Source organism: Choloepus didactylus, chromosome 6, assembly GCF_015220235.1.
Source record: "Choloepus didactylus isolate mChoDid1 chromosome 6, mChoDid1.pri, whole genome shotgun sequence".
Taxonomy (NCBI): Eukaryota; Metazoa; Chordata; class Mammalia; order Pilosa; family Megalonychidae; genus Choloepus; species Choloepus didactylus.
Window position 1 is genome coordinate 14,384,635 of NC_051312.1, and position 21,752 is coordinate 14,406,386.

At 48.0% G+C, this 21,752-nt stretch overlaps 1 protein-coding gene and 1 pseudogene across 7 annotated transcripts in view; one reads left to right on the forward strand and one right to left on the reverse strand.

Moving 5' to 3' along the window:
• The first annotated feature begins 987 nt into the window (after window positions 1–987).
• Window positions 988–1,464, forward strand: LOC119536238 (annotated as a pseudogene).
• A 19,009-nt stretch (window positions 1,465–20,473) lies between these two features.
• CD6 (CD6 molecule) overlaps window positions 20,474–21,752 on the reverse strand; it is a 43,542-nt gene continuing 42,263 nt past the window's right edge. For all 7 annotated transcript variants that reach the window (XM_037840452.1, XM_037840451.1, XM_037840450.1 and 4 more), the window contains one exon: window positions 20,474–21,497. In XM_037840452.1, the coding sequence (XP_037696380.1) occupies window positions 21,430–21,497 (68 nt within the window). In that variant the 3' untranslated portion in view covers window positions 20,474–21,429. The remainder of the gene's footprint in view (window positions 21,498–21,752) is intronic.

Consider the following 21,752-nt stretch of genomic DNA (forward strand, 5'->3'; position numbering starts at 1 on the left):
AAAAAAAGGAAAAAGACAAACAAGGAAAAAAAAAAAAAGATGTAGTGCCCCCTTGAGGAGCCTGTGGAGAATGCAGGGGTATTCGCCTACCCCACCTCCATGGTTGCTAACATGACCACAGACATAGGGGACTGGTGGTTTGATGGGTTGAGCCCTCTACCATAAGTTTTACCCTTGGGAAGACGGTTGCGGCAAAGGAGAGGCTAGGCCTCCCTGTATTTGTGCCTAAGAGTCTCCTCCTGAATGCCTCTTTGTTGCTCAGATGTGGCCCTCTCTCTCTGGCTAAGCCAACTTGAAAGGTGAAATCACTGCCCTCCCCCCTACGTGGGATCAGACACCCAGGGAAGTGAATCTCCCTGGCAACGTGGAATATGACTCCCGGGGAGGAATGTAGACCCGGCATCGTGGGATGGAGAACATCTTCTTGACCAAAAGGGGGATGTGAAAGGAAATGAAATAAGCTTCAGTGGCAGAGAGATTCCAAAACGAGCCGAGAGATCACTCTGGTGGGCACTCTTACGCACACTTTAGACAACCCTTTTTAGGTTCTAAAGAATTGGGGTAGCTGGTGGTGGATACCTGAAACTATTAAACTACAACCCAGAACCCATGAATCTCGAAGACAGTTGTATAAAAATGTAGCTTATGAGGGGTGACAGTGAGATTGGGAATGCCATAAGGACCAAACTCCACTTTGTCTAGTTTATGGATGGATGTGTAGAAAAGTAGGGGAAGCAAACAAACAGACAAAGGTACCCAGTGTTCTTTTTTACTTCAATTGCTCTTTTTCACTCTAATTATTATTCTTGTTATTTTTGTGTGTGTGCTAATGAAGGTGTCAGGGATTGATTTAGGTGATGAATGTACAAGTATGTAATGGTACTGTAAACAATCGAAAGTACAATTTGTTTTGTAAAAAAAAAAAAAATAAATAAAAAATAAAAGTATTTACGAGCTCACCCTCAGCCTCTCTTTGCTCCTGAGAAGATGGCAGCGCAGCTGCCCAAGTCGGTGCTCTTTGTATGTTCGGGTAACATTTGTTGATCACCCATTGCAGAAGCAGTTTTCAAAACACTTGTAACTGATCAAAATATTTCAGATAATTGGAGGATAGACAGTGCTGCAACATCCACTTATGAGATAGGAAACCCTCCTGATTATCGAGGGCAAAATTGCATGAAGAAGCACGATATTCCTATGAATCATGTGGCCTGGCAGGTTACCAAAGAAGACTTTGCCATATTTGATTATATACTATGTATGGATGAAAGCAATCTGAGAGATTTGAATAGAAAAGGTAGTGAAGTTAGAAACCGCAAAGCGAAAATCGAACTACTTGGGAGCTATGATCTACAAAAACAACTTATTATTGAAGATCCCTATTATGGGAATGACTCTCACTTTGAGACTGTTTACCAGCAGTGTGTTAGGTGCTGCAAAGCATTTTTGGAGAAGTCACAGTAAAGCTGCATCCATTCATTGCTGAAGGCCAACAATGATTCACATCTTAAACAGTGATGTTCTAGGTTTTTCAGTCAATCAGTGTGTTAAAAGTGTAATGCCAAAAAAAAGGCCACAATTTTTTTTTCAATTGACTTATTGTTTTTTATCTTAAAAAATTAATTGTAGATGGAAATCAATGCTGTGTTTGGCAGAAGAATTAATAAAAATCTTTGATTCAGACAGTTACCAAAAAAAAAAAAAAGTATTTACTAGTTATTCACCCATCTTTGAGCTATCCGAGACACATCAGGCTGAAAATCGGGGGGCTGTGCTGGGCTCTGGGGGGGCTGTGGGTGTCATCTGATATTGGCTTCATGACCCATTAAATTCCTTCCAATGCAATCCAGCAAAGATCCAAGGGACATGGAGGGAAGTTTGCTGCAGAGGCATCCTGAGGTCCTGGATGGAAAGGCAAATATCATGACCTAAATGTTGTTAAAGAAAATGCTCCTTTTGGCAGGGAAGGTGCTTAAATAATCGTAAATCCTACCTAAAAGGTAAACCGGCAAGAATTACTGAGAAATTTTTGAAAAATAGGAGCAGCAAAGGTTTGTTTTTCTCCTTCCAGATATTAAGATTTAAGTGTTTCACAAAATAGAGCTAGAAGATAATGTAGACCAAGGTTTAGCTGATTTAAGGATGACGTGAAGACTTACTAGACATAAGGCAAGGAAGGAAACTCTGAAAAGAAAACAAAAATAGATTTAAAAATTCTGTAAGTTGAAAAGCATTGTGAGCAAAAAATGTAAGCTGTTTGATTATTAAAAATAATTTGAAGCATGTAGGAAAAAGGATTAAGATCCCTAGTTTTAGTCATTCATTTGTCGTTTATTGAGTACTTATGGTGGTTGAGGTGCAGTTATAAGTGTTGGGGATTCATAAATATAATTAATAAATATATTAAGTGCTTTTATGTTACTGTAAGAAAAAGATAAACAGCCTGATGGAAAAATAGGTGAAAATAGAAACAATTTACAACAGAAAAGATAAAAATGGCCAATAAACATATAAAAAGTTCAACCTCACTAATAATCATATAAATGCAAATTAATTCAACAATGAGGAGTAATTTTTCACTCTAATAATTTTTCACTCTAAAATTTTAGAATAATTCAAATGAGTCTTGACCCATTGAAGGGTAAATTGGTTAAAATATTTTGGTGACAACTTGATAATCATTTAAAAATTTTTGAAAAATGAATGTAATTTGATCTAGAAATTCCAGCTTTAGGACTTTATCCTAAGCAATAAATCAGAGATGCAACCAAGGTTTACTGACAAACTTATCATAGCATCACTACACACACAAACACGCACACACAAACGGACTCAACCGAAGTGTTCAACAATTAAGTGTTCAATAAATTAAATTAGTATGCGTTTATACAATGGCATGTTACGTAGACATTATGAATCTTGTTTTCTATCACTATTTAATGACATTATTGGGTGAAAAGTTAGCATGTAAAACAATATGAATTTTAAAATTATACGTATTTAAAAGGGCACAATTTTTATATGCATGTATACATTTAAAGAACTGGATAGATGTGAAAAAATTTGGAAGGATACATGGCAGGTTGTCAGTTTCTGGGTAGGAAACTCTCTTATTCCTGTTTTATAATCTGATATTTTGTTTTTTAATTTTTGCTATGAGGAAGTATTGCTTTTGTAAATAAGGAGATATTTTAGGAAGTTAACATAAGAGAAAAAGTACAATGAATATCATTAAACACACAAATTCATCTTGCAAAAATGCATGGAAGGAAACAGCCTAAGTGTTAAGAAAACTCTGGCTGGAAAATATATTATGATGATCAGGGTTTTTTGACTGTATTTTTAATTCTCTTCTGTATTTTCTAAATTTCCAACAACAAACAAATGTAGCTTTTATAGCTGGGAAGGAAGTCTCAACTATTACTATAAAATTCCTAAAATCTCAAGGTGACACTTTTAGTCATTTTTCCACTGTGGGTGTCTTCAAATTGATGAAATATAGGATAAATTCATTTCAAAGCATTATGTTAGATCCAAACAGGTTTTCTTCAACCTCCAGACACCTTCTCAGGCAAGGCTTCTCTAACTTTAAAGCAAAAAGGGTCCAATTGTCGCTCAGCAAAAATTTCAATAAGGATTTGCTATTTACTCATGTTTCCAGACTTTCTGGACACTGCAATGTGTTTGTTGCATTGGAAGTAAAAGAAAAACGTATTGAGCAATGGTATTCAAAAATGTAACATGCTGGTTGAAAATGTTTAGCTGGTGGGACTAAAAACCACTGCTTTGGAAAACAGTTGGACAGTTTCTTATACCATTAAATGCACACTTACTCTACGACCTGGTAATTCCATTCCTGGGCATTCACCCCAGAGAAAGGAAAGCTGTGCTGTTCTTGATAGCCAAGATGTGGAAACCATCCAAACGTCCATCAGCAGGTGAAGGACCAATTCATATATTCATGCGTCTCAGCAGTAAAAAAGAACAAACTACTGATAACAAAACAATGTGATGATTCTCAGAAGATGACTCTGAGGGAAGAAGGCAGAAACGAAAGTGTGCATTTTGTATGAGTCCGTTGTTATCAATTCTGGAAATGACAAAACTCATCTATAATGACAGAAAACCGAGCAGTGGTTGTCTGGGGTTGGGGGGTAGGGGTGGCAGGGTGGGGAGTGGCCACGACCGCAGGGGCAAGAGAGAATTTGGGGGTGGTAGTGGCAATGTTCTCTATCTCAATTGTGGTGGGTCTTAGTGGGTGTACCTATACATTTGTCAAAACTCACCTAGCTGTCCACTTAAAATGGAAGCGTTTTATCGTATGTAAATTATACCTCAGAGGTGATTTTTTTAAAAAAGCAAGTTCAATCTATACAGAACCAGCCTCATAATTTGCAGGACCCAGTGTAAACTGAAAACGCGGGGTCCCTTGTTTAAAAATGAATTTCAAGATGGCGGCAGCAGAGCATTAGAGTGCGGGCTCTTCCAAGATGGAGTCCTGTGTTGTTGTGTAAGTCGCACACTTACAAGATACCTTGAGTGCCCGTGTACACATGCACGTATTACCCTGCCTTTCATACATGGGATCGTATTATAAATGTTATTTTTGAGTTCACTTTTTAACTCGATAACATGTTGGGGCCATCTCTCCAAGCCTGTAAGTGTTGCTCTTTACCATTCTCTGCAGTGTTCCACGGTGGGGGATGCCAAAACGGATGACCCAGTCTCCTTTTCAGAGAGTTTCAGGATGTTGTCCATTTTCACGATTATCAGCACCCAGCTCCCCTACACCCTAGAAATTCTTGGCCCTCTCCCGGTGGCGTGGGCACCTCCTCCCCCAGCCTGCTTCTCTGGGTGTTGCTTAGAGGTTGTTTGTCTTCAGTGCTTCCCTTCCCACCTTCTGTTTTTCTTGAGCTTAAAATAGCACAGTTAGTTTTCTATAATGATCAACTTTCTTCAGCAAAGCCACTTCTGCCACCTCTGCTTCTTGGGGGGCCAGCTGGACCTGACCCCTTCACCCAAATGAAACCTTGTCACTCAGAGGCTTTCCTTTCCTCAAAAGAAGTCCACGAGGCTGGAAAACAGGGCTGGAGCTGGGGTTCCTTGGGAGTCAAGAATTCCAGGCCCCTGACCTGTGTTGGGTTGTCACTAAGAGTTCCCAACAATTTCTGAGCCTGTGGATATCCAGAATCTACCACGAGAGAGGTTTATGTCCCCATAAGGGAGGGACACTGTGACAGTTCAAGAGAAGGGAAGTCTCAACCTATATTGTTATCATACCCAGCTCGATGTTGGTTTCCCAGGCCTGGAGCCATCTGTTGGGCCTCCTGCTGCAGGCTTTTAGGGTCTACTGAGGTGAAGTGATCTGTGCTGGGAGAAGGACTCGGGGTCAGCCGCCTCTGTCAATTAGGCATTTATCCGGGGCCTCAGCGCTCACATCTGTCAGGGTTGTTTAAAGACAGTGATGGCCTCTGACCAGCTTTGAGACCGTGGGAAGATCTCCTGATCTCCTGATTCTCTCTTGGAGGTAGAAAGTGTCAGGGTCCTGCCTCTCCTCCTGCACAGCAGGTGGCATTTTCATCAGCCTAGAAGGATTTAGAAAGGTCTGTCCTGCCAGTGATCTCCAATCTGGGCTCCCCAGAGGGCCACCAAACACATCCCTGGCAAAGAGCAGGGGCCCAAGGAGGAGGAGGCTTTGGGGAGAGGGTGGTCTCAGTGGGGCTCTTGAGGGCGGCCAAGCCCAAATGGGTGGAGTGGTGTACTCTTGGCCGTATCTGTGGTCAGTGTCAGCAGTGGCCTCCAGCTCTCCGGAGAAGCCTTCAGTCTCCAATAGACACTGGATCTCTTGGAAACAAGCTCTGTAATTGACCAGCGAGGGCTGCGGGCTGGAAGGGGTTATGGAAACAGAGTATCTGCCCTTCCTTAACTTAGCACCCATCTTTAGGCTAAGCTAGTGGTCCTTGGGGCAGGCACATAGTGGGAGAGAGGCATGGCTAGTCCCACGAGCTCTTCCTTCTGCTCTCCTCCCTAAAAGCTACCTCCCTGAGATCCAGGCCAGGTGTCACAGCAGCCTGCTTCTCCAGTCCCCCTTTGCACAATGGCTTTTCTTCCACTCCACTAAAAAGATATAGACTTAACCCATCCCGGAACCCACTGGGTGGAAAAACTTCTGAGCTACCAACGAAGGGACAATTTGAAATGTCAGTGTTGATGCCCAGGAAGCAACTGACTCTATGATGGGTGACGCAATATTTTGCAACTCAGATGGTTTCTAATTTTTATTTTCAACAAAATTTTAAAAATGAAAAAAATAATTTTATGCCAGATTCCTTTGTTATTTTTGGCTTCTAACTTGAACAGAGAGGTGAAAAAATTGAGTGGCACACTATAGCAAAATTCCTGCAAGATCAATCTACTCAGAGCTCATGTCTACAACAGTGAAATACGGGGTGCTAAATCCTGCCTTATTCTAGCAAAAAATTATCCATCCATAGATACATTAACTAAATGAGGGAAAAAACCCTAAACACTTCACTGAGAGATGCATTTCCAATAAAATTGAGCTTTTGTGGTTAATAATTATTATTACTTATTATAATAATGACTGTAACATATTATATGGTAATACATATGTTATTTGAATGTGTATGCTAATCATAACTGTAATGACTACATAAACTAGGGGAAGAATTTATTCAGAGCCTTATGATCACAGGAAATGATACAATTTTAACATTTTAATATATATACATTTTTTTCTCCGGAGATGAATAAGATTACCCTAAGACTTAAAAGTATGAAAACATATTAGATAAGATAATGTGGAAAGAGAGGAATAAGAGTTGAAGGAGAAAAAGGAATGATGTAAAAGTACTCACCATTAAAGAATAAATTATTCATATATTTTTAAAAAGATGATGATGGATATCAAAATTCTCTTTAGTGGTAAGGTTCCACTGGGTTCATTTCAAAGGATGATGTAACAGTTTTTTTGTAAAGGTGAATATTTAAAATATGACATTGAATATGAATTACATCCTGTCTCGTCAACTTTCAGTGAAACGTTTTAGAAAACAACTTAAAAATGGGCGAGGGCCCACAACACCGTTTTCTTGAAACCGTTCCGATAGAACAGGGATCAGCAAGCTATGGTCACTGGGGCAAATCTGGCCTGGGGTCTGGTTTGGTATAGCTCTGTAAGCTAAGAAGGGTATTTCTCATGTTTTAAAATGGTTGAAAAAAATAAAACTCAGACTATTTTGTGACACGTAAAAGTGACAGAAAATTCAACTTTCAGCATCCATAAACAGAGCTTTACTGGAACACAGCTACACTTGTTTATATGTTATCTGTGGCGACTTCATTCTGTAACAGCAGAGCTGAGTAGTTGCAATAGAGACGGCATGGCCTGCAAAGCCTGAAATCATCACTATTTGATCCTATACAGAAAAAGTTTACTGATCACTGCCCTAGACCATGGGCTCAGGAGAGCCAAACTGGATCTCCAGCTCCGCTCCTAACCATGGATAAATCAGTCATTTTACCTCTTGGGGTCTCAGGTTTCTTGTCTGAAAAAATGTAATTTTTTTGGACTAAGTGATCATTGAGTCTTTTCCCAGCTCTAAAAATTTGAGAAATCTAAGAAAGCAATTCGTATTAAAATATTAATGACTGATACCTCCCAGGAGTACCTGCCTTTAAAAATGACCCCTCAAGAGGCAACACCTTAACCCAAAGGGGGGAAGCATCAATAGCGCCATGAGTTGGCGGTCACGATTTTCACAAAGATCTCTTCTTGGCACTGCCCCATTTCTATGTTTATGGTGAACAGCGGTTTGTACAAATCAGCATGTCCAGTTACAAACACCAACCAACTTTGCTAGAGGCCGATCCTGGCCCGTCCCAAGCCCACAAACTTCCCAGGCCCTGCAGATGCCTCAGGGCAGGCCAGGCATGGAACAGACCGGAAACAGCACTTTGCTCAAGCCAGCCCCACCCCTGGTGCCAGGCTGGGCGGTGGTGGCAGGACGGGGGTGGCATGTCTGCTTTTCATCTCCTCTGACTTTAACTCTGAAGAGCTCCCCTCTTGTGGGGGGGCTCTAAGGCAGAGAGGGGGTGGAGGTGCCATGACAGTTAGAGGCAGACAGGGGACAGGAGAGGCCCCTGCAGGCCCTGGGGCTCCAGACCCTCTGGAAGGGTGCTGTGCAACACCACCCAGGCCAGTGGGCTGTGCACCCAGACAGGGGTGCAGAAAACAGAAGGGGAGGCCTAGGTGTTTAGGGTCTCCCTCTGCCTTCCCCCAGCTTACCTGGGCCAGGACACCAGCTGCACCCCGCTCCCCCAGGGGTCAAATATGTCTGAGCTGGCCTTTGGGGGGCACAGGTGGCAAGCCCAGGTACCACCAGGATCAACCCTCAGGTGATGGGTGGCCTTGCTCCATCTGACACCGTGACCTGTCCTTGCTCCAGCCCCAGCCGATAGTAGCCCATTGTCGAGGATCCAGGCCCAGGGTTGCCAAAGTTTCCAGTTTTTCAAAAGAAATCAGAAATCTGGAACTTTGTGTGACATCTCCTGATTTTCAAGTATTGCCGGTTGCTTCTAAAATAATTAAAAACACAGTGTCAGCCCCAGAAAGCTCATCTGGAGGAAGAAATTGGCTCCCAGCCTGCCAGTTTGCAACCTTTGAAAGAGTAAGGCCTCCACCATTTCAATTCTTTCCTTCTAGCTATTTCAATCCCCTAGCAACTAAGAAAAAGAAAATTATATGGAAATATAGTCTTCATAATCCTTTGTTAAGTTCCATCTTGTCTGTTGCTACCCCTTCCTCTAGTTTAATCACTTTCCCGATCCTCAGGGATGTCTAGGCAGTGACCACCCTAATCTGTTCATGTTGAAAAGGGGTGTCAACTTTATGAGCAAAGGGGACACATCTAGTTGATGTTCTTGAAGAGGCTATTGCCTCTGGGTTTGGGGACTTAGCTGGGCATAAGAACTCCCTAAAGAATTTCAAGGTATCTTCTTTTGGGGGACAGAATTCCACCCATCACCTCGCCTCTTCCCCCACAAATGGAGGGCTGGCTGTACCCAGGGAGAGCGTCAATCAGCAACCGCATTTGCCCTTGTAGATGCTGCCACGGGCCCCTCTTGCTGCCCCTCCACCCTCCGCCCACCCAAGGAAGCCTCTCAGACCCGAGAGGCTCTAGATGCCGCCTATCGAGAGACCCTGGGGAGGGGGCGGCTGCTGAGATGGCGCCGATAAAGCTGTCACCGTCGCCTTCCGCTTTTCGCGTGGGTGTACTCCTCCTAGATGGCCTTGCACCCATGTAAGAAATGAGTCCACGGTCGCTTCCTTTCTATACACGCCGCGATCATGAGGCCACCCCTGAGGGACGCCCGCAGCCCCTGGCACCAGGCCCTGGCCGGTCTGGAATTCCTCATTTGTTGTCCCGTTGGCTTCTATTTTTGCAACCATAGAAAGGGGGTAATAGCTTAGGACTGCCGTGGGGATTCCTAACGCAGAGCCAGTCTGCAGACGGGGAGCTGTTGGAGCAGGCGTGCGATAAACATTTGCAAATCTAATGACAGCAAAAATGAATGAATAAGGACCAACATTCATTCTAAACCCGGGATAATTAAAAAAGTCGTTGATCTCTGCCTTTGGAATATATTATGACACCCCTTCCACCACCCCCCACCTCCTCCCCTGCTTCCCCGCTTTCTAATTATGCTTCATCTTTTCATCTGGTTTAATTAAGAAGCATTATACCAGGGGACCCCAGTGTTCAGAGGTGCCACTGCCATCTCAGGCAGGTCTCCCAGCCCCCTTGGGCAGGTGTGGGCTCCTACAAGCAAAGAATGGAGAACTGTGTCTGGGACTTTCAGAAAACCTGGGCATGTCTGGCTAGGGGCTGGGAGGGTAGAAGAGCAAGGCTGCCCTGACCCTTTATGCTGTTTTAAACTGGGACAGAAATGAGGGATGACGGCAACATCCATTCAGAACTTCAAAAAACTTTTTGGGGACGCAGATGTTCAGGCTGCTGCATAATCTATTTATAGAAACCCATATCTCAAAGGAGCAAGCCAGCCTCCTCAGCAAAGAGGGACCGTTAACCAAAGACCTTTCCACGTGGGATAAAAGCTGTGGAATCTATTTCTGGAAGGGCTCATCTGCCTGGTGTACCAGACTCAGAAGCCGGTCCGGGCCTCTTCTCTCCAACCCTTCCCTGCAATAAGGACAAAGCACACCCCGGCCCTGACAAGGGAGCCTCAGGATGTTTCAGGGATTTTCTGGAGAGCCTCCCAGAATGAAAGGGCCAACGGGTTTCTACTTTGTCTTAACTACATTGGATTAATGAGAACTGCTCTTTCTTGCCCTGGAATTGGCCCTTTTCTGTTTTCATTTCGCATTCATCTTCACAGAGTAAGACTTTGTAAAGTAGTAACCTAACTGCATGAGCAAACACTGCTAGAAAGATGGGTGGCAGGCAACAGTAGCTCCAATGTACTTCGGCCTGCTGGTGGGGGTGATTCATATTTAGCCCAGAAAGGGACTTTTAGGGGTATCTATGTATAAGGAACAAATGTGCAAAGGGTTTGAAAGGCACTCACAAAAGTTGAGGTCTGCTTCTCTCTCCTTTCTTCTTTCCTTCCTTCCCCCCCTCCTCTTCTCTCCTTTCTTCCTTCTTTCCCTCTTTCTCTCCCTTCCTCGCTCAGATATTTATTGAGCATCTACTATGCTCCATTCTGTCCTGGATGTTGGGGATACAGCAGTGAAGAAAGCAGGTAAAAATCCCAACCCCCATGGAACCTTCCATTCTGATTCTCCACGTGTGATGTGTGTGTATTGTCACCCCAAGTTGGTGCAAGACTCTTTCGTGTTCAACAGAATACTTACTGGCACCTGGGGAGTCTGCACCAGGTCTTAACCCTTCTTTGTGCCCCTAGAGACGAGCAGAGAAAATGCATGGTGGATACTCAAAAATACCAGTTATATTGCATTGTAAAGACATTCTGCTAAACATTTCACTGGAGGAAATGAAGTAGCTCAGGCGCTGCCATTGAGAAACTTGGAGTCGTAACAGAGAAAGTATGAAAAATAGAAAATGGAAAAGTGATATATGGAATTGGACAATTAAGTAAATGAGGGAGGGTGGGGGTGGGAACCAGGTTTCTCCCTGTTGGAGTGGGAAGTCACAGACAGACAAGAGCAGAAGTTTAGAATGAACCAGGTGGTAATGGATTGGAGATGTCAGGATGGAGTCCTGTTTACTTTAATGTAGATGTACATGGTTACCTATAGGAATATTTATAGATGTTTTATATTCATGGGTTAGGACATATACCTATGTTTCCTCGCTCTGTCAGCCAAGAAGGCTGACATCCCCACAGCAACAAGCACACCTGTTATTTCTAGTATTTTCCAATAAAAGGAACCAGGGCTCCTTGGAGAAATGGCTGATTCCAGGATTGGGGAAATATATAAGATGAATCTGGCACATCTTGTAGGTCCAGAAATAAAGGAGTTGCTTTGTAAAGACAAAACAAAACAAAGCAAAACAAAACAAAAACATGTCGATGGGGGTATGACAAACGGACAGGGACACAGGAACATAAGCATCAACTGAAGGAGCTCTTGATGGCCAAAGATGTAACAATTCAAGCAACAAAATAAAGTGTTATTGGATTATAACCCAAAGTATAAAATAAATATTCATGAGTCCACACTGATGTAAACAAATGAAAGGATAAATAAATAAAAGGGGGAGAGGAGACAAATCTCCCAGGCAGCAGAATTCCAGATAATTTCTGTAGATACTGGGTCTTCTTGGAGTCAGAGCATAACTCCCCACCCCTGGGTTGTGGGCCAATGGCGACTTCCAAAGAGCACTGCACAGAAAGGGTGAGCAGAAGGAACTTGACATTGGACAGGCCTGACAAACGTGACCTCAGCCAGGTGGTCGGAGCTCACATTTGCAGTGACAGGTCATTTTGACAGCGTGTACCCTTGAGAGGATGTGATGAGAAGGGCACATTCACCCTGGGATTTTCCTCCCCCAAACTCAGACCCCCAGTGTAATCACGAGAAAAGCGTCAGGCACATTGCAATTGAGGGACATTTTACAAAATGCCTGAGCAGCACTCCTCAAAAGTGGCATCGTGATTAAACAAAGAAAGTCTGAGATGCTACGTCAGCCAAAAAGAGCCTAAGGAGACAGACAGATGTGATGAAAAATGTAATGTGGGATCCTGGAACGGAAAAAAGATGTTTGGTAAAAGTTAAGGAAATCTGAATGAAGTCTGGACTTCAGTTCATAATAATGTATCACCATCAGTTCATTAACTGTGATAAATGTACCTACTCATATAAGTCATTAGTGGGGGAAACTGGGGCGAGGCATAGGGGAACTCTCTGTGCTATCTTTGTAATTTTTCTTAAGCTATTCTACAATGATAACTTAATTTTTAATAATGAAATAGGCCCTAAGAAGATGGGGTGAAAGCCTCATTTGCAACCGGAGCCTGGGAGCAGCTGGTTTTCCCAGACGTGATAGGCTTTGGGGTGGGGTCTGCAGCCTCAGCTCTTACCCCTGATGATGTCCTCTTTTCTTCACCAGCTGACAGCTCTGAGCTCCTCCTGCTGAGCACCCACTCCTGGGGCCCCTGCTAGCCAGGGCCTGCACCTCTGGACCCCAGCAACCCCGGAAACATTGGGATTTGGAGAAGCCAGCGCTGCCCTGGACACTCATCCCAGCACCACCCGTGACTGCTTCTGCCCCCGCTGTCAGTGTCCAGAGGACAGAGCTCCCGTCCTCGCTGCACCAGGGCTCCCAAGGGTTGCCGCTAAACTTTCCTGAAATGAGTGACCCTGAGCTCATAGGCAACTGGGTGACTGGGCAGTTCCCTAGGGGCCCTGTCTCAGCCTTCTGCATTTAGAGATCAGGAATTTCAAACCAGAAGCTCAACTTCCCCCCAAATTTTTCTCCCCTGCTCTTGGCCCAGGAGATGTCAAGTTGTTCCAGGATAAGGGCTCTAAATATCACTGTCACACATCAGCGAGGATGCCCTCTCCAACTCTCCGCTGGTCCTCCTGGGACATCAAGGGGCACATCCCAGGCTGGTGCCTGGCGTTCTAACACCCCTCCCACCCATGCCCATCTCCAAGTACACCCAGGAACAGGCAGGTGGCAGGCTCAGACTTAGCCGACAAATGTATCTAGCCAAAGCAACAACCTTGCTTTATTTTAGAATTACCTTCAAGTCAAAGCAAGTGATAACAGGCTTTCCATTTGTAACAGCAGTAAAAATTCCCTTTATGTTTGTTTTAAATTTTAGTATCATTTCCAACTTACATAAAAGTTGCAAGAAAAATGCAGAGTTCCTGAATGTCTTTCATCCAGATTCCCCTGATGCTAACATTTTACAGTGTTTGCTTTGCTTTATTCCCTGCTCCCCCACCCCCTTGTCTCTCTCTCCCTGTCTCTCTCTCTGCACACACACAAACACACACAGATGTGGAAGGATGCTTTTTTTCTGAAACATTTAAAAGTAGGTTACCCCATTACCTCTAAATAATTTAATACTTCAGCATCTATTTCCTAAAAGCAAGGACATTTCCTTGCATAACCACAGCCCACTTATCAAAATCAGGGAATTAATATTCAAACAATATTATTATCTAATCGACAGACCTCATTCATTCATATTCCAGTGTTTGTTCCAGTAATATGCTTTATGGCAAAAGAAAATCCCAGGTCATGCCTTGCGTTCAATTGTCATGTCTCTAACTCCTTTGATCTGGATCAGTCCTTGAGTCTTTCTTGGTATTTCGGGACATTGGCATTTTTGAAAAGTGCAGGCTAGATATTTTGAAAAGAAAAGTCTAAAGCTTCCTTTTAAAATGAATTTAATTTTAAAAAGTGAGTCTTTTTAAAGAAAACCTATTAAATAACCAAGAGAACGAGTGGTCCACAGATACAGCAAAACCATCTGTGGATAACTGAGGCTGGAGCAGTGTTGATTTAAATCAACTTAATTCTGTCCCTGCGTCCTCATTCCTCTGGGGTGGGAAGGCCCCGGATGCCTGGTTAAGGGTCATTGAAAAGAGGTGCCACGACATTAGCAGGATGTCCTGGGTACTTTTATCCCAGGTGGCCCTGGGGACAGACAGCCGTGGTGGCCTGGCCTGGCCCTCAACTCCAGAAGGGCCTTCTGGAGGGTTGCTTGAGTTCTTGCCAGAGGGTGAGTGTGGGCGTGAGTGGGGTGGTGCTGCCGGGGCACAGACCCAGCCCCTCTGAGCCCAGTCTGGCCTACTGGGGCTGTTCTATGCTTCTGAAGGGGACTAAATCGCTCCTGCTTCTTGTTGAAGCTCTACCCATCAGCTCTTCAGGTTGCCAAGAAAGTGGGGAAAATGAGGGCGAGAGCAGGAAACACAGAGCAAACTGTGGAAGTCAGGACACCAGCCACATAAGGGGCCACGGGTTTGGGGGAGAATGGGGTAACCCTATGGTCATGAGACAAAAGGCATCACTGGGTCCCTGCCATGGACGACACCACCTCCTCCTTCTGCATTTGGGGGGTGGCTGCCAAGGAGGTGCCAGGGTGGGGGTTCCCACTTTTAGCCAGGATGGGGCCCGGGTCCTCTGGGGGTGGGGTGGGGCAATCTCCCCCGAGAAAGGAGGTGCTAATGTCCTCCCCCAGCTTCCAGCCCACCCCCTCTCCCCTTCCAGCCTCTCTTTCTGCCCCACGTTCTTTCTTCTCCTTCCTGCCTGCTGCCTGGGTGTGAACTTGGCTCCCCCAGTTCCTGGCTGGGTGACCTTGAACTAGATCATGACTTCTTACCTGGAAGAGGGGGGTGTTGGGACAGCCCCCCTGCCCTGGGAGGTTTGGGGATTAAGTGAGGCCACACGTGTAAGGGACAAAGGTGGCATCCTCTGTCTTTGGTCCTTGCCATCCTTGCATGTCAGCTCAGATGCACGGTCCCCTCCCCCTTACCCTCATTCTTTCCTCTCTTTGTGTCTCGATAATCTCCCCCTTCCCCCCCTTTTGTTCTCTCTCTTCTTTGTCTTCCTCTGTTGCTATTTCTGTCCTTCCTTGATGATGATGATGATGCTGGCGAGGGGTGAGCCTCTTTTCATGTCAGGATGCCAGAACGCCGTCAAACTGGTAAACAGCTGAAGGAAGTGGTGGGAGACGAACTTTCCACCGAGGCCACTTTGAACTCGTCCTTTCCTTGATGGGTCTTCCCTGCCCCTCCAGGCGTTGGAGACCCGGAAGCCAGGAGCGGGTCCTGGGGCCACGGCTGAGAAGTCCACCCCGGAGGGCACCTGGGCTCCTGCCATCTCTGCCCATCCCCAGAACTGTCACGAGCATGTTAGCACTGGTCAGAAGTGGAAACCGCGGGTGGGGAGAGAGGGAGGGATGAGGAGCTGAACTGTGGCTTGGCAGATATGCCTTGGCGGAACAGGTCAGGAGCCCAGGAGATGATGACTTACCAGGGAAGGGAAGCGGGAGCCTGTGCCCCCTGCACTGGCCTCGCCACCCCAGAGCCATGTCCAGCAGCCCCGAGAGCAGACGGGAGCTGGGGTGCTGGGGGGAATATCTGCCTGAGCCCCACTCGTCCAGGTCCTGTCCCCTTGAACTCTGCAGTTGTCTGGAGGATGCAGTGAGGCCAGAAGAACAGTATGTCTCTCCAGCTGAGCATTCAGATCCATCAGCCCAGAAGTGAGCATTTGGTGTGGACCTGACCCCCCTTGGGGGGCTCCATGGATGGGCAGGCAGGGCCCAGACTCTGGGTGCAAATCCCAGACACACACGATGAGCTGAGTGTCCTGCAAAACTCCAGACCTTTCCGAGCCTCAGTTTCCCCAATCGGAAGATGGGGATAATGAGAGTATGTGAGCTGTGAGTGTTAATGAATCAACCCCTGTTACTCCGCTGTGATCAGGATGTGGAAACTATTGTTATTCGTATCACATCATCATATCTTCCCTGGGGCTGGAGGCTGCTATGTTGGAGAATCACCACCCCTGTAGGTGGTCACTCCCTCTCCAAGCTCCTCCTCTTCTCCATCCCTCACTCCTGGCCACCAGCTCTCTGCAGCCACCTCCCGCTGGCCTCCCTCCCTCCAGGCTCTAGCTCCCCCAGCCCACTTCCACTTCATAGCAGTGATCTTCCTAGAACATCCAACTCCTCAGGTCACCTCCCTACCTTGAAAACCAGTCACGGCATCCCAGAGCCTCTAGGACAACGGCCAAATCCCTGGGCAAGTCACAAGACCCCCAGAGAGCCTCCTCCACAGTCACCCACCCCAGGCTACAGCCAAGGGGCACAAGCTCCTACTGGGAACAGCCTTCACTCTCTTCTCTGCCCGGCAAACTCCTACACATCCTTCAACGGCTGAATCAATTGTCCCCCATTTGTCACATTCGCTCCAACAGACCCTGGCAAAGTTGGTGGCTTTTCCCCCTCTGCCCTTGCAGCCCTCTGAAGCAATGTGGTTGGGTCACATATGAGGTGGGATAGAACTTGCCTGTCATCAGTGTCACCCTTGAAAATCCCTTGGGAAAGTTCCCTGGGATACCATGAGAAGTAAAGGAGCCGGGAACCTAAGGGTGCAGAATGACTTTTTTATATGTGAAAGGGGGGAAAACAAGAGGTATTCATATATGTTTATATTTACATCAGAGAAACAATAGTGTTTCCTAGGGGTGAGGTGGGGAAGGAGAAGGAGGGGGAAGTAACGTTTTAATGATAAGCACTGGAATGTTCTTTGGAGTTTTGAACCACGGGAATGTATTTGCTATTTGAGAAAAAAGGAAAGAAGGCAGGCAGGAAGGAAAGGAGGGAGGGACGGAGGGAGACAAGGAGAGAGAGAGAGGGAAGAAAATAAGGAGGGAGGGACGTGGGAAGGAAAGAAAAAACTCCCTCAGGAAGGCTCCCGATTCAAGCCTGCCCAGCGTTAGATCTAGCAGGTGGAGCAGGGCGGGTGTGCCGGGCCCACCACATATGAAGAATGTGTGTCTTTAATAACTAAAATCACATCCCGTGTAGCAAGATACCCAGAGGGTGTGCAGTTCTCAGAGTCTGAGGGAACAGTCCCCGGCACCTCCCTCCCTGCTGTTTGCTCACTGAGAGGAACAGTAGCTTCAGTTGCTCTTTTCTCTTTCATTTTTTGCTGCTGAGGAGATGCACTTAACGTGCACAGGTGCCCATGCTGCACCCCCACGTACAGTGTGAGGGTTCCACATCGGGGCTTTGGGATTGGTCAATTAGTGTCCTGTCTGCCAAGCTGTGTGACCTCTGGCTGGTCACCTAACCTCTCTGGGCCTTGGTTTCCTTCTTTATAAATTAGGAATGACAATATCTCCGCTGAGATCTCTTGCGAGGATGATACAAAATAACACACTCTCAGCACATGGCCCAGTTCAGTAAATGCTGCCGCTGACAGCAGCAGCAGCGTAATCACAATCGTGAGAGACTTAATAGACACGTGGACAACAATGACCCGCTATCAGCTGTAATAAACCAGGAAAATCTGACCCACTACTTGCAACAACTGGTCCAGGAAGCCGGCCGTGATCTATAGCACACATATCAGGAACTCAAACCACAATCCCTATAATTGCCCAAAGTAGCTAGGACTTGATTGGCAACCGACAGCTCCCCTAATTTTTGTCCCCACTTCCAACTTAACACCCACCAGAAAAAGCCAAAGATGCTCCCCTAATCACACAGGGTGTCCCGCTTCTGGTTGGCCTGCCCCCAGCTGCCCCAGGCTAACAGCCTCCACTCAGGGCACACTTGACGTCTTCCTTTTTTTCGCTATTAAGCTTTCCCCACTCCTCTGCCTGACTTTGAGTCTCTGCCAAACACAAGGCAGGGTGGCTGATGCCCTTGCTCTAGCGGGCTCTGAATAAATGGCCTTTGTTCTCACTGGGTGTTCTCTGATTATTTCCACAGTCGCCACCACCACCTGCACGGTGGCACCCATGAGGACGAACAGCAATTACTAGTCTCTGTGTTGGACTTGCCAAGGGAGCCACGTTGTGCTCCCCTCTGCATCTCCTGGACCCAGCACGGAGCCTGGCCCCACACGACTGCCCCAGCAGCGACTGACCTTGCTGAGCCCAGAATCCCCAACGTGCCTCTGGGGTCAGACAGGCTCGTGACTCCAGATCCCAGAGCCAGGCTAGGGTTCTGGCTGTGCCCAGCAGCAGTGTGGCTCCAGTGGGCACAGGGATGGGATCAGGTTTCCATTGGAAGTGCAGTGGTTCAGTGTGCAGACCCTGGAGCTGGGCGGCCTGCATTTAAATCCCAGCATGGTCGTTTTTTTAGCTGTTTGACTTTGGGCATTTTACTAACCCTCTCTGGGCCTCGGTTCCCTTGCCGACTAAATTGGGTTGGTGCAAGAATTGGCTGCCATCAGCCTCCTCTCTCACCTGGCTGGATTTACTTATACAGCAGCAGCACAAAAGCAGGCCCTCGCAAGCCATGCAGTTTCCTGCTGTCTTTGCTTGTGCCATCCCATCGACTTGCAGTGCCTTTGCCTCTCCACTCCCATGGCCAGCTCCTACTCATCCTTTACGACTCGGCCCAGACATCACCTCTCCAGCTGGGTCAGGGGCTCACCTGAGCCCCATAAACACCTTGTGCATCATTCTCCTGCTTTGCTTGCAGAGCTGTAATTCAGAAGTACGCCCCTTTCCGCAATCTGAAATTGGTCTTCGGTTGCTGTGTTCACTTAACCACTTTGGATTTCTTTTTCTCCCCTGGATCTTTGAGGTGTGTCGTAACTCAAGGTCTCCTAACAGTCACGGGTAAGAAGGCCGCCTGGGTTTGTGACTTCCCTACCACACTTGGAGCTCCTTCCAGTCAAAGCCTAATGTCACCCATCCAGGGGCCTGGCACACGCTGGCTCCGTAAGGAACCGGTTTGAGTCTCCCGGAGGCAGAGAGACAGTGAAGGACCCTCCAAGCAAGCAGCCCCCACCCCCTCCCCAGGAGGCCAGCCGTGGAAGGAGTTTTGCAGTCGCCCTTCTGGACACAAGTCCTCAGACAGTCCCCCTCTGTGGGTGGCACTGGTGCCCCCTGGCTGCCCAGGGGTTGTGAGGGGGGCGGGGAAGACATCTCAGAGTTTCCCAATTTCTCCTGGCGGCTATGGTGAGGCTGGAGAAGTGACGAGGACTCACAGGGCAGCGGGCAGCCCGGCCTTCCTGTCTGAGCCTGGGGCGGGGGCGGGGGTGGGGGCAGGTAGGATGGTGACTCAGTTTCTCTAAGTGGCAAGTCCTAGGTCTGTGTCCTCATCTGTAAAGGAGAGATGCCCTTTCTGTGTCCCCTCCAGCACCAGTGCTCTGAGACCCCATAAACTGAGTCTTTTTTCTCCCCGTTCTCCTTTTAAGAGTGTGGCTCTCTATTGATTAATCGACCAATGAGATAGAGCGTTTACTGCCAGGCCTCTAACCCTCACCACTCCCTGCGAGGTGCTTACTCCTGTTGTAAGCGCTTTACAGAGGCTCAGAGACAGGAAGTGGCCTGTCCAAGGTCACAGAGCCAGGACAGGTGGGAGCGGGGATTTGAACCCCAGCTATCTGACAAAAAAAAAAAAAAAAAAAAAAAAGCAGTGGCTCCTCCCCCCAGCTATCTGACAAAAAAAAAAGCAGTGGCTCCTCCCCCAGGAATCCCCCGCAGGGACCCGGGGGAGGGCTCACAGGGCCCGCCGAGGCGGCCCATCACTGCAGCAACCACATCCTGTGGCGGTTGCCCCTGGAGCGCCTGCTCTCTCGCTCCACCTCTGGGACAGGTGAACGGAAGACAGGCCCCGCCCAGCCCCTGGGGGTGGGGTGGGGGAGTCCTCAGCCCCGCCTCCCCACCTGCCCCCAGCCCCCAGCCCTGGCCCTGCCGGCTGAGCTGGGCAAGTGGAAGAAATGGCCGGATTGCTCTGTGTGAACCCCTGCCCCCCATCCCCTCCATATCCCTCAGTAGCTACCAGCTTCATTAGGACTCCCCTGGGACCAGTGAGCTCACTACCTCTGGAGGCCGCGGTTCCTTTAACAGGCAGCTCTGAGATAAACCCCACCGCACCAGCCTGCCTGGCTACCCTGGAAGTTTTCGGGGGTACAACCCCGGCCCCCTAGAGCCAGGGCTGGTTTGGAGCAGGAGAACAGGGAGCAGAGCAACTGCAGAACGCTCACAGGTTTCTGGCTCCCATGTCCGTCTGTCTGTTGCCTCCAGGGGGCCAGGCCCTGTGTCTTCTTGTCCCTGTAGCCCCTCCATCGTTCACAGAACCGGGGCCACAGGTTTTCCAGTTCGCTCTAGCATTTTCACCTCAATAGATAGAGCTGCGTGCTGTTGCCTCACCCAACACACACACACACACACACACATACACACACACACACACTCCCCAGTGCATGCACACACATGCACAGCAGCCTGGGTTCTTCAAGATTTCAAGGACTTGTCACTCCACACTCTGGTTTCATTCAGCAATTCAGTTTAATCTCTGGATACTCAGGACACGAAGCCTGGTCCGAGCCCTTGGGCTTCTCTCTGGATTCACCTGTCCGGCCACTGGCTCTGGGTGTGACACTGCACATTCACATGTTCACCGCGAGCTTCCCATCCAGCTTTGGGGATGATGGGATGCAGGGCTTCGTGCAGCCTCTGGGCCTGCTCTTGCAGACATCTCTGTGCTCCTGCCCCAACAGGGCCTGGGTCTCCACCTCTGGGATCCGTAGGGGGGCCTGGCCAGGCCGTCTTTGTAAATCTTAGGAAGCTCAGAATAAGGACCAGCTCTCCAGGGACAGTCACTGCAGTGCCCAGTGGGCTCAGAGGGTCTCTAGAGGCAGGGCTGGCCTCCTGCTTGCTGTCAGCTGGCTGTGCCTGGGGAAGGCTGTGCTCCCAGCCCGGGGGCAGCTGCTAACCTTGAGGGAAGGCCTGTGTCAGCCGGTGTGCCACCTGTGTCCCCAGCCTGCACTGTCCCTAGCACGTGGGGCCACCTGGGCAGTACTGGGACAGAGGCTTGTTTCTGCCCCTCTCTGTACCTCTGGGCCCTGAACTGTCTGACATACAGAGAAGAAAGCCCAGACACCCATGGATCATCAGAAGGGGCCTCAGGAGTCATCCAGCCAACCCCTGCTGAGAGGCAGCCCACATTCTGCTTGTTCATCTCTGAGACAGACAGCTTACTACCTCTCGGAAGCAGCCCCCTCCATCTTGGGGCTGCTGGTTGGGGTTGGGGGAACACTGTGTCAGCAGGTTCTGTTGGGTGTAGGAAGAGGGCATGTTGGATGGAGAATGAAGGGCACAGGGTGTGGAGTTTCGTTTCTTCTCTCCAGGAGACGCCCCTTGGCCCCAGGGAGGATAGTGTAGGAGGAAGGGGGACATGGGTGGACAAAAGGCCAAAGGAGCCACCGGGTCAATGAGGCTCAGCCTAGGCTGCTCCGATGTCGTCGTAGTCATCATCATCGTCAGTGGAGCCGGCCTGGGGGCTCAGGGACCCTGTGGGGCCGGGAGGCTCAGGTCAGAAGAGGTACAGCCATGGCCTCTGCTTGACTTACGTGTCCCATGGGACAGAGTTGAGTGGCGTCTGGTCCCCACCCCCTACCACCCCATGCCCCCATGATGCCATCTGAAACCATCTCACCAGCCTGTCTGCTGCCATCCTTCCTCTCTAGAATGCCAGCCACGGGGGCAGAGCCTTGTCTTTCTAGTTTGCAGCTGTATGTGATGGGTGATGGAATGCTGGGAGCCCCT